The sequence below is a fragment of the Melozone crissalis genome, unplaced genomic scaffold (genome assembly GCF_028551555.1).
Source record: "Melozone crissalis strain CALT ecotype California unplaced genomic scaffold, PUWL_Pcris_2 ptg000023l_1, whole genome shotgun sequence".
NCBI classification, from domain to species: Eukaryota; Metazoa; Chordata; class Aves; order Passeriformes; family Passerellidae; genus Melozone; species Melozone crissalis.
Genome location: NW_026535801.1, coordinates 26,102,183 through 26,112,383, shown reverse-complemented (window position 1 = coordinate 26,112,383; position 10,201 = coordinate 26,102,183). Strand labels below are relative to the sequence as shown.

The following is a 10,201-nucleotide window of genomic DNA, read 5'->3' as shown; positions in this document are numbered from 1 at the left end:
GCGCTGCCGCACTCTCCGGCGTCCAGGTCTGTGAGAGCATCGCCCACCCCAAAGTTCGGTCCCTGCCCCTCACCCTTTGCCCCCAGCTTGGATCCCCATGGGTGCAAGCGGGTCTGGGGACAGACAGGCTCAACCGGAGGATCAGAGTGGGGACTCGACCCCAAACGAGGGGCTCCGCAGGGTGCTCCCAACCCTGCCGGCCCCTCCGCCGCCTTCTTTACCTGCCCCCCCGGCTCCGCCTCGGGAGTGGCGTGACCTTAATCCGAAACGACCTTGAGAGGCAGCGGCAGCGGGGCGTGCGGGGCCGGGGGCGCCCCGCGGGGGCGGGGGACCGGGACCGGGGCCGGGGCCGGGGGAGGGCTCGCTGCCCGGGCGCTGCCGAGGGGCGGGCAGCCCCGGCTCCGTGCGGCTGCGGCGGCGGAGCACCGGCGGAGCGCAGCGGCAACGGAAAGCGGCAACGGAAAGCGGCAACGGAGCGGCAACGGAAAGCGGGTACGGAGCGGGCGTCCTGCGGAGGGGAGGGGGCGACGGCGGGTGCGGAACTGCGACCTCCAGGTTCTGGGAGCCCCCCTCTCGGGCTGCGGTGCCCCGGAGCGGCTGCACGGTCGGGGCGGCGCGGGACAGAAGTGCCGGCGATTTTTTCTCCTTTGCCATAAGGTGTGATTTGTCCCCTGAACTCCAAATTCCTTGGGATTTGCCGCCCCATCCCTCAGCCCCTCGTCTGTTCCCCTTCTGCCCCCGTCAGCTGGCGGCTGAGCAAAGCTCTCGGACAAGGGCAGTTTATAAGCGCACCGGGACAGCGAGGTGCGGGGGTGCCTGAAGGGGAGTGAGGGGTCATCCTTCCCTGTTCTGGCACGCTCACCCGTACGGTGGCATTTTATTCTGCCCGGCTGCTCTGCACTGGAGCGGCTGGGGACCGCTCACACTCACTGTCCCTCCAGCTCTGCTGGGGCCTGTCACCACCAGGAGAGACGCTGCGATGGCTCAGAGTGTGCTGGGGTAGCTGGGGCTGTTCTGGCAGCAGGCAGCTGCCCTGCGGGAAACTCTCGGGTTGGGTTTCTCCATAGCCTGGCTCTCCTCCCGCTTGGCTCGACAATGTAATTCAGACTGGGGCAAGGGGGCCTGCATGGGGCCAGGCTGTGAGGGGCTCATGGCATCCCTCACACAACAGGAGAGAGAAGAGCAGATGTGTCCTTGCATCCACATGCTCTTCCTTGTGCTTTCTCGTGGTTCCTTGGATTGGAAGGGGGCATCCCTTCTTTGCTGCCCTTATGGGGAAGGCACTGCTCCATGGTTGGGACTGGCAATGCTTGGGCCGTGCTGGGAGCCTGGAAGGGCTGGCACTGGGGGAGAAACTTAGCTCCAAACTCTCAGTGTGGTTAATGGGCCCAAGGGCTACAAGCTGCCCCTTTGCATGCTGCCACCTTGTACACATGCATGGCAGGGTGCCAAGAGGACGATAGAACTGTTGGTGGCACTGAGCCCATCTTTGTCCCAGTCCAGCATGTCTCCCTGCGTCTCCAGTTCTGGTGCCGCCCCAGCTTCCCTAAGACATGCCCATCTCCCTCATCTGCTGTGGCACAGGGGCTGCAGAGCTGGTGAGCACCTGGAGCTAGGGCCCTGTGAAGTGTCTGTGCCAGGCTGGGTGCTGCTGGAAAGCAGGAGAGTGCTGGCAGATGTGGGACTGGGGTTGTCCCCCCTGGTTCCCTGAGGGCCATGGGGTGCAGGGGCTGAGAGCACACTGTGGAGGGTGGATGTGGGGCACTCCTGGAGCTGTGCTAGCCAGCATCAGGGCACTGATTCTGAAGGGCACAAGAGGAAGACAGGGCTGCCCCCCATTTCTGGGTGCAGGCACTCCAAGTCCTGGGCCACTGGGTCAGTGCTCTGTGGGTTGGTTGTGGGGGGATACAGGCACTGCAGCAAGTCCTTGCAGTCTGAGCCTTGCAAGAAGGACCAGTGTTGGGAAAGCACAGCCCCAGCACTGGGCACACTACTGGAAGGCATTTGGGATGGCACCCCAGCTACTCCATGTCTCCAGCAACATGTGAGGTCTCCAAGGGTGGACAGACAATCCCTGTGTGCCCTGGGGACAGTCAAATAGCCACGACTAGGGCATCTCACAAGAGCAAAGCCACAGCCTGGCCAGTGCTGTTCTGCCCTGCTGAGCCACACGGAGCAGGGGGTGGCTGCTGTCTGGCCTGAGAGCCCACAGGGGTCTGGCAGCTGGGCTTGGCAGCTGCCTGCACGCTGACAGCACCGGCTATTCCCAGCCCTGTGTGACCTGTGCCTGTGCTGAGTCAGGGACCCAGGGCACAGCTGCCACCCCTGCACCCTGGCACAGAGCCCTTTGCTCCCAGGGACCCTGGGTCCCCTGCTGCACCCAAACCCCAGCTCACCAGCTGCGGCATCCGCTCCTCCAGGGCCCAGCTCCAGCACCTGGGTGACAGGCACATCCAGTGATTTGTCAGCATAATTAAAGTCTCAACAGCCTAATCAAAGTCTCATTGTCCAGTAGTATTTATAGACACACTCACTGCCATGTGCTCCCTTACAGCTGCCGGTGCAGTCACTGCCTGGGGTGCTGCTATTCCCTGGGCAGAATAAGCTGTAGGAGCTGAGGGTCATTGCTCTGTGTTCTCTTCCTTGCTATCACAACTGTGCTTTTCCTTTACTTTCAAATTTACTGATTGGGGTTGTTTGCTAGGTGGTGGGGGTGTCCTTGGGCACTGCCAGAGCAGTTTTTCCTGGTTTCAGGCACTGCTTCTTACCTGGGAGCGGCAGCCTGGGAGAAGCAGGGCTCCAGTACCCGCTGGGCTGTGGGGCATCAGTGCTGGCAAGTTTTTCTGTTTTCCACCAACACCTTTTGAGCTCCGGCTTCCCGGTAACACAGATTAATATTTCATGAGTGTGGCGATGTGAACTCGACACTTAAGGAATGCAATGACCCAGCAGGAGACAGACACAGGTGCGCTCAGACGTGGGCAGGGGCGCACACACCTCGCACACACGTGGGTATGGCTGGAGCCCACTCGGGGGGACCTGGGCACAGCACAAGGGTCTGACCTTGCTTCCCCCAGCCACCTTCTCTCTTCCCTCCCCAGCAGCTGCCAGCGTGGAGAAGGCAGAGCCATGGCATCGCTGCCGTGCAACGCCCGTGAGTGCCCCAGCGGAGGATGGGTGCAGGGCAGGGCATTGGGCCATCTGGATTTACGCCGAGGCAAATCTGGCTTCTGGGTAGAGCTCACCGTGCTGCACTCAGAAGCATCCCTACCCCACTGTGGCCACTGGGATTTGGGCTTGGAAGCACCAAGGGTGGATGGGAAGGGTTGATGGGGAATTACCCTGTGCACCTCCTGTGGTGGAGGGAGTTTGTTTCTGGTTCATCCCTCCTTCCTCACGGATTGAGGGACTATGTGTGACCCCAGAGGTGAGAGGAAGCAAAGTACAGGGCGCAGTGCCTGGTTACCCCCACCCTCAGTGATGCAGCCCATGCTGCCCCCAGGCATCCAGCTCACAGACACGCTGGAGCAGATGCAACAGGGGACTCTGATGCGCAAAGTCAAGTCCAAGAGCTGGAAGAAGCAGCGTTACTTCAAGCTGCAGGAAGACTGCATGACCATCTGGTACCAGTCCAAGAGGACAGGCAAAACTGAGTCTGCCTGTGAGTACCAGCTGTTTTGTGTTATCAGTAGGTTTCAGAGTAAACAGGGGATGTGAAGGTTTGGAGATTCTTGGGCCATGCTTGCTAAAGGTGCTGGGGGATTGAAGAAAGGCTCTGCATGCATGTGTGATCTCTTCTCACCCACACCTCTCCATGAAACATCCTGCCCCCAGCAGGACCTATGAGTCAAAAGGGCTGGGTAGAAATTGCAGCGGATCCAAATAGAACCTCTGGAATGCCAGCACAGGAGTAAGCAGACAGAGGGGCAGATGGATGACTGGCTGACTTGATACTTTAGCGGTTAATGGATAGATAACTAGCTCAGGGGATGGATGAATGGATGAATGGATGGATGGATGGATGGATGGATGGAGTGGAAGAAGGAATGACTGGAAGATGTCTGTGGGCGGTGCCCCTTGCCCTGTGGTCCTTGTCTCCTGCAGACAGGCCTGCCCTCCCTCTGCCCCAGTCTCCATCAGCGATGTGGAGACGGTGCGGGAAGGGCACCAGTCAGAGGTGCTGCAGAGCGTGGCTGAGGAGTTCCCCCCCGAGCGCTGCTTCACCATCGTCTTCTACGGCCGTCGCGGCAACCTGGACCTCGTGGCTGGCTCGGCAGAGGAGGCACAGTGCTGGATACAGGGCCTGCGTCAGCTCATCGAGGTGGCCACCACCATGGACCAAAGGGAGAAGATAGACCAATATCCTTCCCAAGAGCACCACTCTGCCCCCACACCCATTGCTGATCATCTCCCAGGCCCTGTGTCTTCAGCCTTACCCCAGCATGTGTGTAGCTGTTGTGGGTCTCACCATCTGCACCAATGCAGGGCACAGGAAAAGGAAAAGATGCCCTCTGATACTACCCAGCCCCTTTTCTCATAGCCAAGGTCCTTTCCCTTAACATTTGCCCTGGTTTCCCCCACATGGATTCGTGACTGGTTCCAGAAAGCTGACAAGAATAAGGATGGGCGCATGAACTTCAAGGAGGTGCAGCGTCTCCTGAAGATGATGAATGTGGACATGAACGAGGATCATGCCCTGAGGCTCTTCCAGGTAAACACTGCACCTGAGAGCCTGGGGGGATTGGAGAGGGGCTGGAGGGGCTGGAACAAGCTGTACAACACCTCCTTGCAAAGGGATCTGGTCACTTTCCATCCATCCATCCATCCATCCATCCATCCATCCATCCATCCATCCATTTGTTCAGCCAACTACCTGTTTACCCAAACAAACACCCATTTGCTCATTTATTTGTTAAACTAACACTCTCTTCCTTCCTCCCATTCATTTGTCCATCCAGCTGCTTATCTGTCTACCCAGCTAACCAGCCCTCTGCTTTCTTATCCCTCCCTCCCATCCGTCCATCAGTCCACCCTACCAGCCTCCATCTGCCCATCCATCCATTCCCCATTGATCAATGCCTGCCACTGGCACTGGTGTGGGATCTCTGTGCCCTCTCTTTGGGGTGGGAGAACCCTCCCACAGCCACTTTGTTGGCCAGGACACCCTGCTGTGTCCCATCTGGATGCTGAGGGAGCTCCCTTGCAAACAGGATGCTGACAAGTCAGAGTCGGGGACGCTGGAAGGGGAGGAATTTGTGCTCTTCTACAAGGCTCTCACGCAGCGTGAGGAGGTGCAGAGCCTCTTCCAGGAGTACTCTGAGGATGGAAAGAAGCTGACACTGCTGGAGCTGACGGATTTCCTGCGGGAGGAGCAGCTGGAGGATGAGGGCACAGAGGAGCTGGCCATGGAGCTCATTGACAAGTATGAACCATCAGAGACAGGTGAGAGCTGGCTCAGACATCAGCTGTGCTCTGCTTGGGGGCAAGGAGGGGTCACAGACTCACAGTCCCGTGGCAGAAACATTCCCAGCCCCATCCTGGTGTGAACAGAAGACTCACCAAGGTTGATCTGGGTGCAGTTCCCCTTTATTTGGTCTGTTCCTGGACCATTTTGGTGTAGAAGGTTGACCACCCATGGTGTGCAAGCCCCAGCTTTGGGATCCACTGCCCACCTTTCCAAAGTTACTGCTCTGCTGCGCCTTTCTGTGACCCAGACTCTGGCAGCAGCTGTGGCCATCAGTTTAGGGATTCTGGGAGCCTCCAGCATGGCCCCCATTCTGCCTCTTCCATGTCCTTGGCTGTTGCTGAACCTCTCTCTGTGCCTGCAGCCCGGGCCCGCCATGCGCTGAGTGCTGATGGGTTCCTCATGTACCTCTGCTCCCTGGAGGGCTCCATCTTCAACCCCCAGCACCGGGGGCTGTGGCAGGACATGAGCCAGCCACTCTGCCACTACTTCATCTCCTCCTCCCACAACACCTACCTGATAGAGGATCAGCTCCGGGGCCACAGCAGCATCGAGGGCTACATCAGGTAAAGGGGCTTCTCCCTTCCAACACCCTCCCACTCCAGTGTCATGTCCTGAGCAGGGTGAACCCCAGAAGCTCCTTTGCTCCTCTGCAGTCCAGCACTCCTCTGGCCGTGCCCTGCATGCAGCAGCATCCCCACCCTTGGTGGGTGTCCCCGGTCCCTCAGGGGTGACACCCACGGGCAGAGGGGAGGGCAGGGAGCGGGTGCCCTGGATCAGTGCAGGGTTCCAGAGGTGACAACCCACCCGCAGGGCTCTGAAACGAGGCTGCCGCTGTCTGGAGGTGGATTGCTGGGACGGGCCAAACGGGGAGCCCATGGTGTACCACGGCCACACCTTCACCTCCAAGATCCCCTTCCGGGAGGTGGTGAGCACCCTGGGGAAGTACGCCTTCAAGGTAAGGCACCCGCCCCAGCTGCTGGGGGTCCTGGGTGGGTGAGGGTACACGGCAATGGTGGGACAGTGGTGCTGAGGCTCACACACCTGCTGATGCAGCAGGACTGCTCACACTGCGGGGAGGAGGGTGCTGGCTGTGTCACTTTCTGGGGGATAGCACTGAGGGGTCTGACCTACAGCCTGCACTGTGCAGTGCCAGGGGCTGGGGGCTCCTGTTGGGGGTGCAGGGGTGAGGTGGGATGTGGGGGATACTGGGGGATTGGAGGGGTATGAAGGTGTCAGAGGATAAACAGACACAAGGGGCTCCATCCTGGCACTGATCACGCCTAGATGAAGCCCTTGTGAGAGCTCACCAGCCCCACCAAGGCTGATTTCCAGGTGTGCATGTTGCTCCTCAGACCTCGGACTACCCAGTGATCCTGTCCCTAGAGAACCACTGCAGCATGGAGCAGCAGGAGGTCCTGGTCCAGCAGCTCAAGGACATCCTGGGGGAACAGCTCCTCACCACTACCATCGATGGGCACGTCCCCTCCCAGCTCCCATCCCCAGAGGTATGGACAGAGCACAGCTATGCAGGGCATCTCTGTCCTGCCCGAGAGTGCGGCCAGGAGGTGGATCTGCTGTTCAGAGAATAGGCCAACCTTTCCAGCATTGTCCTGCTCCACTGGAGCATTTGAGGACACTGGGGGAGGGTACTGTGTCCTCATGGTCACAGAAGTGCCAAGGCTGTCCCCAGGGTTGTCTCCCCAAGTCCTGCAGAATCAGACAGTGGGGCAAAACTCTCCTACTCCATTCCCTTCTGAGTGCTGAAGGGACTGGTCGTGCTGGCCTCCAGCAGTGCAGGATCCAGGCCACAAGGCCCATGGAGGCACTGGGTAACTCCAGGTGCTTCTCTATCCCCAACCCCACAGGAGCTGAAGCACAAGATCTTGCTGAAGGGCAAGAAGATTGGGCGGCTGGAGGACACCCTGGACGGGCCAGGGGATGAGGCTCCTGATGCGTCTGACGATGACAATGGAGCAGAGGCAGAGGAGGAGAGGCGGAGGGCAAAGGTAAGTGGCCCTGGCTGGGGATCACTGGGAGAGCTGAGCCCCTGGACACGAGATGTGATGACATCTTACTGCATGGAGGAGACAGAGACTGCAGGGACATCACCAGGCAGGGAGGACAGCCTTTTCTGCCCCTGGCCATGCCAGCCCTCTCTTTGTTGTGGTGGCAACATATTGGAGGTCCCCTGCTTGCTCTATTTCTGGCAAGAATACTGCTCATAGTGGGGATGCTGCCACCCAGCAGCACACTCCTGGCTTCTCTTACCTGCCCTGGCTCTACAGCCCCTGCCCTGGGTGAGTGCTGGTGGATGGTGCTCCCATCAGGAGGGACCCAACCTGGCTCTGCCTTGCAGAAGGACAAGGAGACCTTGGCACAAGCATTGTCTGACTGTGTCATCTACTGCAAGAGTGTGCCCTTCCGGGGCTTCCAGGAGGCCCGCAGCCATTCCCGGCCCTCGGAGATCTCCTCCCTCTCTGAAGCCAAGGCCAGGAAGCTTATCCGGGATGAAGGTGAGATCAGGGGGCTGCAGTGGCACCAGGTGACTGGGAGAGAGTAGAGGGAGCTGATGGTTTCTTCATGGGTAGTGCAAAAGCCTCCTGAAACTGGGGTTCCCTCCCTGTCTGGGAGAAACAGGGTCCAGTGGGGCTGTACTGTGGGGTTTGGCTCTGGTAGGTGATGGGGCTATTGGCTTAGAAAACAAGGCAGGACACCTGGATTCCTGAGCAGGGAGAGGGATGAGAATTGGTGGGTGGGTGGATAGACATATAGATAGATAGATAGATAGATAGATAGATAGATAGATGGATAGATAGATGGATAGATAGATGGACGGACAGTACATGTGGGTGACCGTACAGGCCAGAGAACAACACCACAAGTGGGCCTCCTGCTCTATCCCTAGGAAATGAGTTTGTTCGCCACAATGCCTGGCAGCTGACACGCATCTACCCCAGTGGGATGAGGGCTGACTCCTCCAACTACAGCCCCCAGGAGATGTGGAATGTGGGGTGCCAGATCGGTACGGCTGGGGTGGAGCAGGGCTGTGGGCTGGGGAGATGCCCTGGGTCCTGTGCTAGTGCCAGCTACAACCTCATCTGGAGCCAGGTCGGGTTGCCAGCTCTTGCACTGCCCTGGGAGTGTTCAAGCATTATCACCTTATTCCCCAATGCAACTCCACATCTCTCTGGCTGTGGGGACAGGCTGGTTTTCAGCTCAAAGCAGAGTGTGGTATCTCCAAGCTGTTCTGAACCCTTTTCCCTGCCACCTCCCTCCAGTGGCCTTGAACTTCCAGACAGCTGGCATGGAGATGGACCTGTGTGACGGGCTCTTCAGCCAGAATGGCTGCTGTGGCTACGTGCTCAAACCACCCTTCATGAGGGACAAGGAGACTCTCTTCAACCCCAGTGACCCCAGCAGCTGGGAAGGCCCCGGCCCCATCACCCTGACAATCCAGGTACAGAGGTGTGGAGGGACCCTGGGGAAGCTGTGACAGTGTCCTGGGGCTCTGTTGGTCCCAGACAGATGGGGACACTGTTGGGCAGTGTGCTGGAGCCCAGGAGCCTCACGAAAGACAGATTTGGCCCTGCAGGTAATCAGTGGGCAGCAGCTGCCCAAAGTGGCCAACAGCAAGGAGGGAGCCATCATTGACCCACTGGTGCGTGTGGAGATCTACGGGGTCCCCGCAGACCAGGCGCACCAGGAGACCAAGTACATCGAGAACAACGGTGAGACCCACAGCAGCACCAGGGCCCCTGCTGTGCCCCTGCTGCCCTTCCCTCTCTCAGCACCTGCTCTCTCTTCCCAGGGTTTAACCCCCGCTGGGATGAGACACTGCAGTTTCAGCTCCACGTGCCCGAGCTGGCCCTCATTCGCTTTGTGGTGGAGGATTATGACAAGACTTCCAGGAATGATTTTGTGGGTCAGTTCACCCTAGCATTTGCCAACATCAAACCTGGTGAGTGGCTGTGCCCAGTGGTTTTGGGCACCCAGAACAGCCCTGCAAGCATGTCTGGGGCTCAGCTGGGTACTAGAGAGGAGGGTGGGATTCCAGTTAGCCAGATCCTTGCTGTCCTTCCTGCAGGATATCGGCACATCCATCTCCTCTCAAAGGATGGCACCAGCATCCCACCCTCTTCGCTCTTTGTCCACATCCGCATCACTGAGCCACCTGGCCCTGAGCAGGACTGAGCTCATGGGGTGAGCAGCACCCAGATGGAAGCCATAGAGCCAGCTCCAAGCAGCTGGGGCCACAGAGCCAACCAACTTGCCCTCTTGTTGACCTGTTTCTGCCATCCCTGTGTCATTGTTGCTGCTGTGATTCCCTTTGCAGTAGCCTCCGAGGGCTGAGAAAAAGCACTGATCTCCCCTTTCCAGGTTCAGGATGCTGCTGCCCATGCATGAGTGTGGGGTCTGTGCCAGTGCAGCTCCCTGCACCCTCCACAGGCACCCTGCCCTGGCCCATGGTCAGAGCTTGACTGTGGGGAGGAGGAGAGATGGTGTGTGGCCCAGCTCTGCTGCAGGGGCTGGTCCCCTCCCAGTCAGGGGAGCAAGGCTGGAGCTAAGCAAACCCCAGGGCTGGGCACAGCTGGGAGTGGAGTTGGTCCTCACTGCCCCTAACCCTGCAGAGCCCGTTGGCCCCTACAACCCAAATTAACCCTTATCCCATCCTTTCTCTGTAAGCAACTTAATAAATTGTTCAGTGACAAACAGGTTCAGGTCTGGGTGCAGTGA

The 10,201-nt window shown here is 58.9% G+C and overlaps 1 protein-coding gene across 1 annotated transcript; it reads left to right on the top strand.

Annotated features, from left to right (window-relative positions):
* The first annotated feature begins 854 nt into the window (after positions 1 to 854).
* PLCD4 (phospholipase C delta 4) lies at positions 855 to 10,168 on the top strand. The gene is made up of 16 exons (XM_054278357.1): positions 855 to 2,965; positions 3,105 to 3,154; positions 3,503 to 3,661; positions 4,131 to 4,361; positions 4,584 to 4,711; positions 5,211 to 5,442; positions 5,829 to 6,030; positions 6,278 to 6,422; positions 6,820 to 6,972; positions 7,333 to 7,473; positions 7,824 to 7,980; positions 8,373 to 8,489; positions 8,746 to 8,924; positions 9,060 to 9,195; positions 9,276 to 9,425; positions 9,552 to 10,168. Exons 2-16 carry the CDS (start codon positions 3,130 to 3,132, stop codon positions 9,656 to 9,658), a joined length of 2,262 nt encoding a protein of 753 aa, XP_054134332.1. The 5' UTR covers positions 855 to 2,965; positions 3,105 to 3,129; the 3' UTR covers positions 9,659 to 10,168.
* Positions 10,169 to 10,201: the final 33 nt, after the last annotated feature.

What these genes read in the sequence shown, in the direction of transcription:
- PLCD4 (XM_054278357.1), top strand. Translation starts at nt 3,130, where the DNA reads ATGGCATCGCTGCCGTGCAACGCCC. An exon ending in AAGGGAGAAGATAGACCAAT is followed by an intron (nt 4,362 to 4,583) that starts ATCCTTCCCAAG and finishes TTTCCCCCACAT; the next exon opens with GGATTCGTGACTGGTTCCAG. An exon ending in CCCAGCTCCCATCCCCAGAG is followed by an intron (nt 6,973 to 7,332) that starts GTATGGACAGAG and finishes CCAACCCCACAG; the next exon opens with GAGCTGAAGCACAAGATCTT.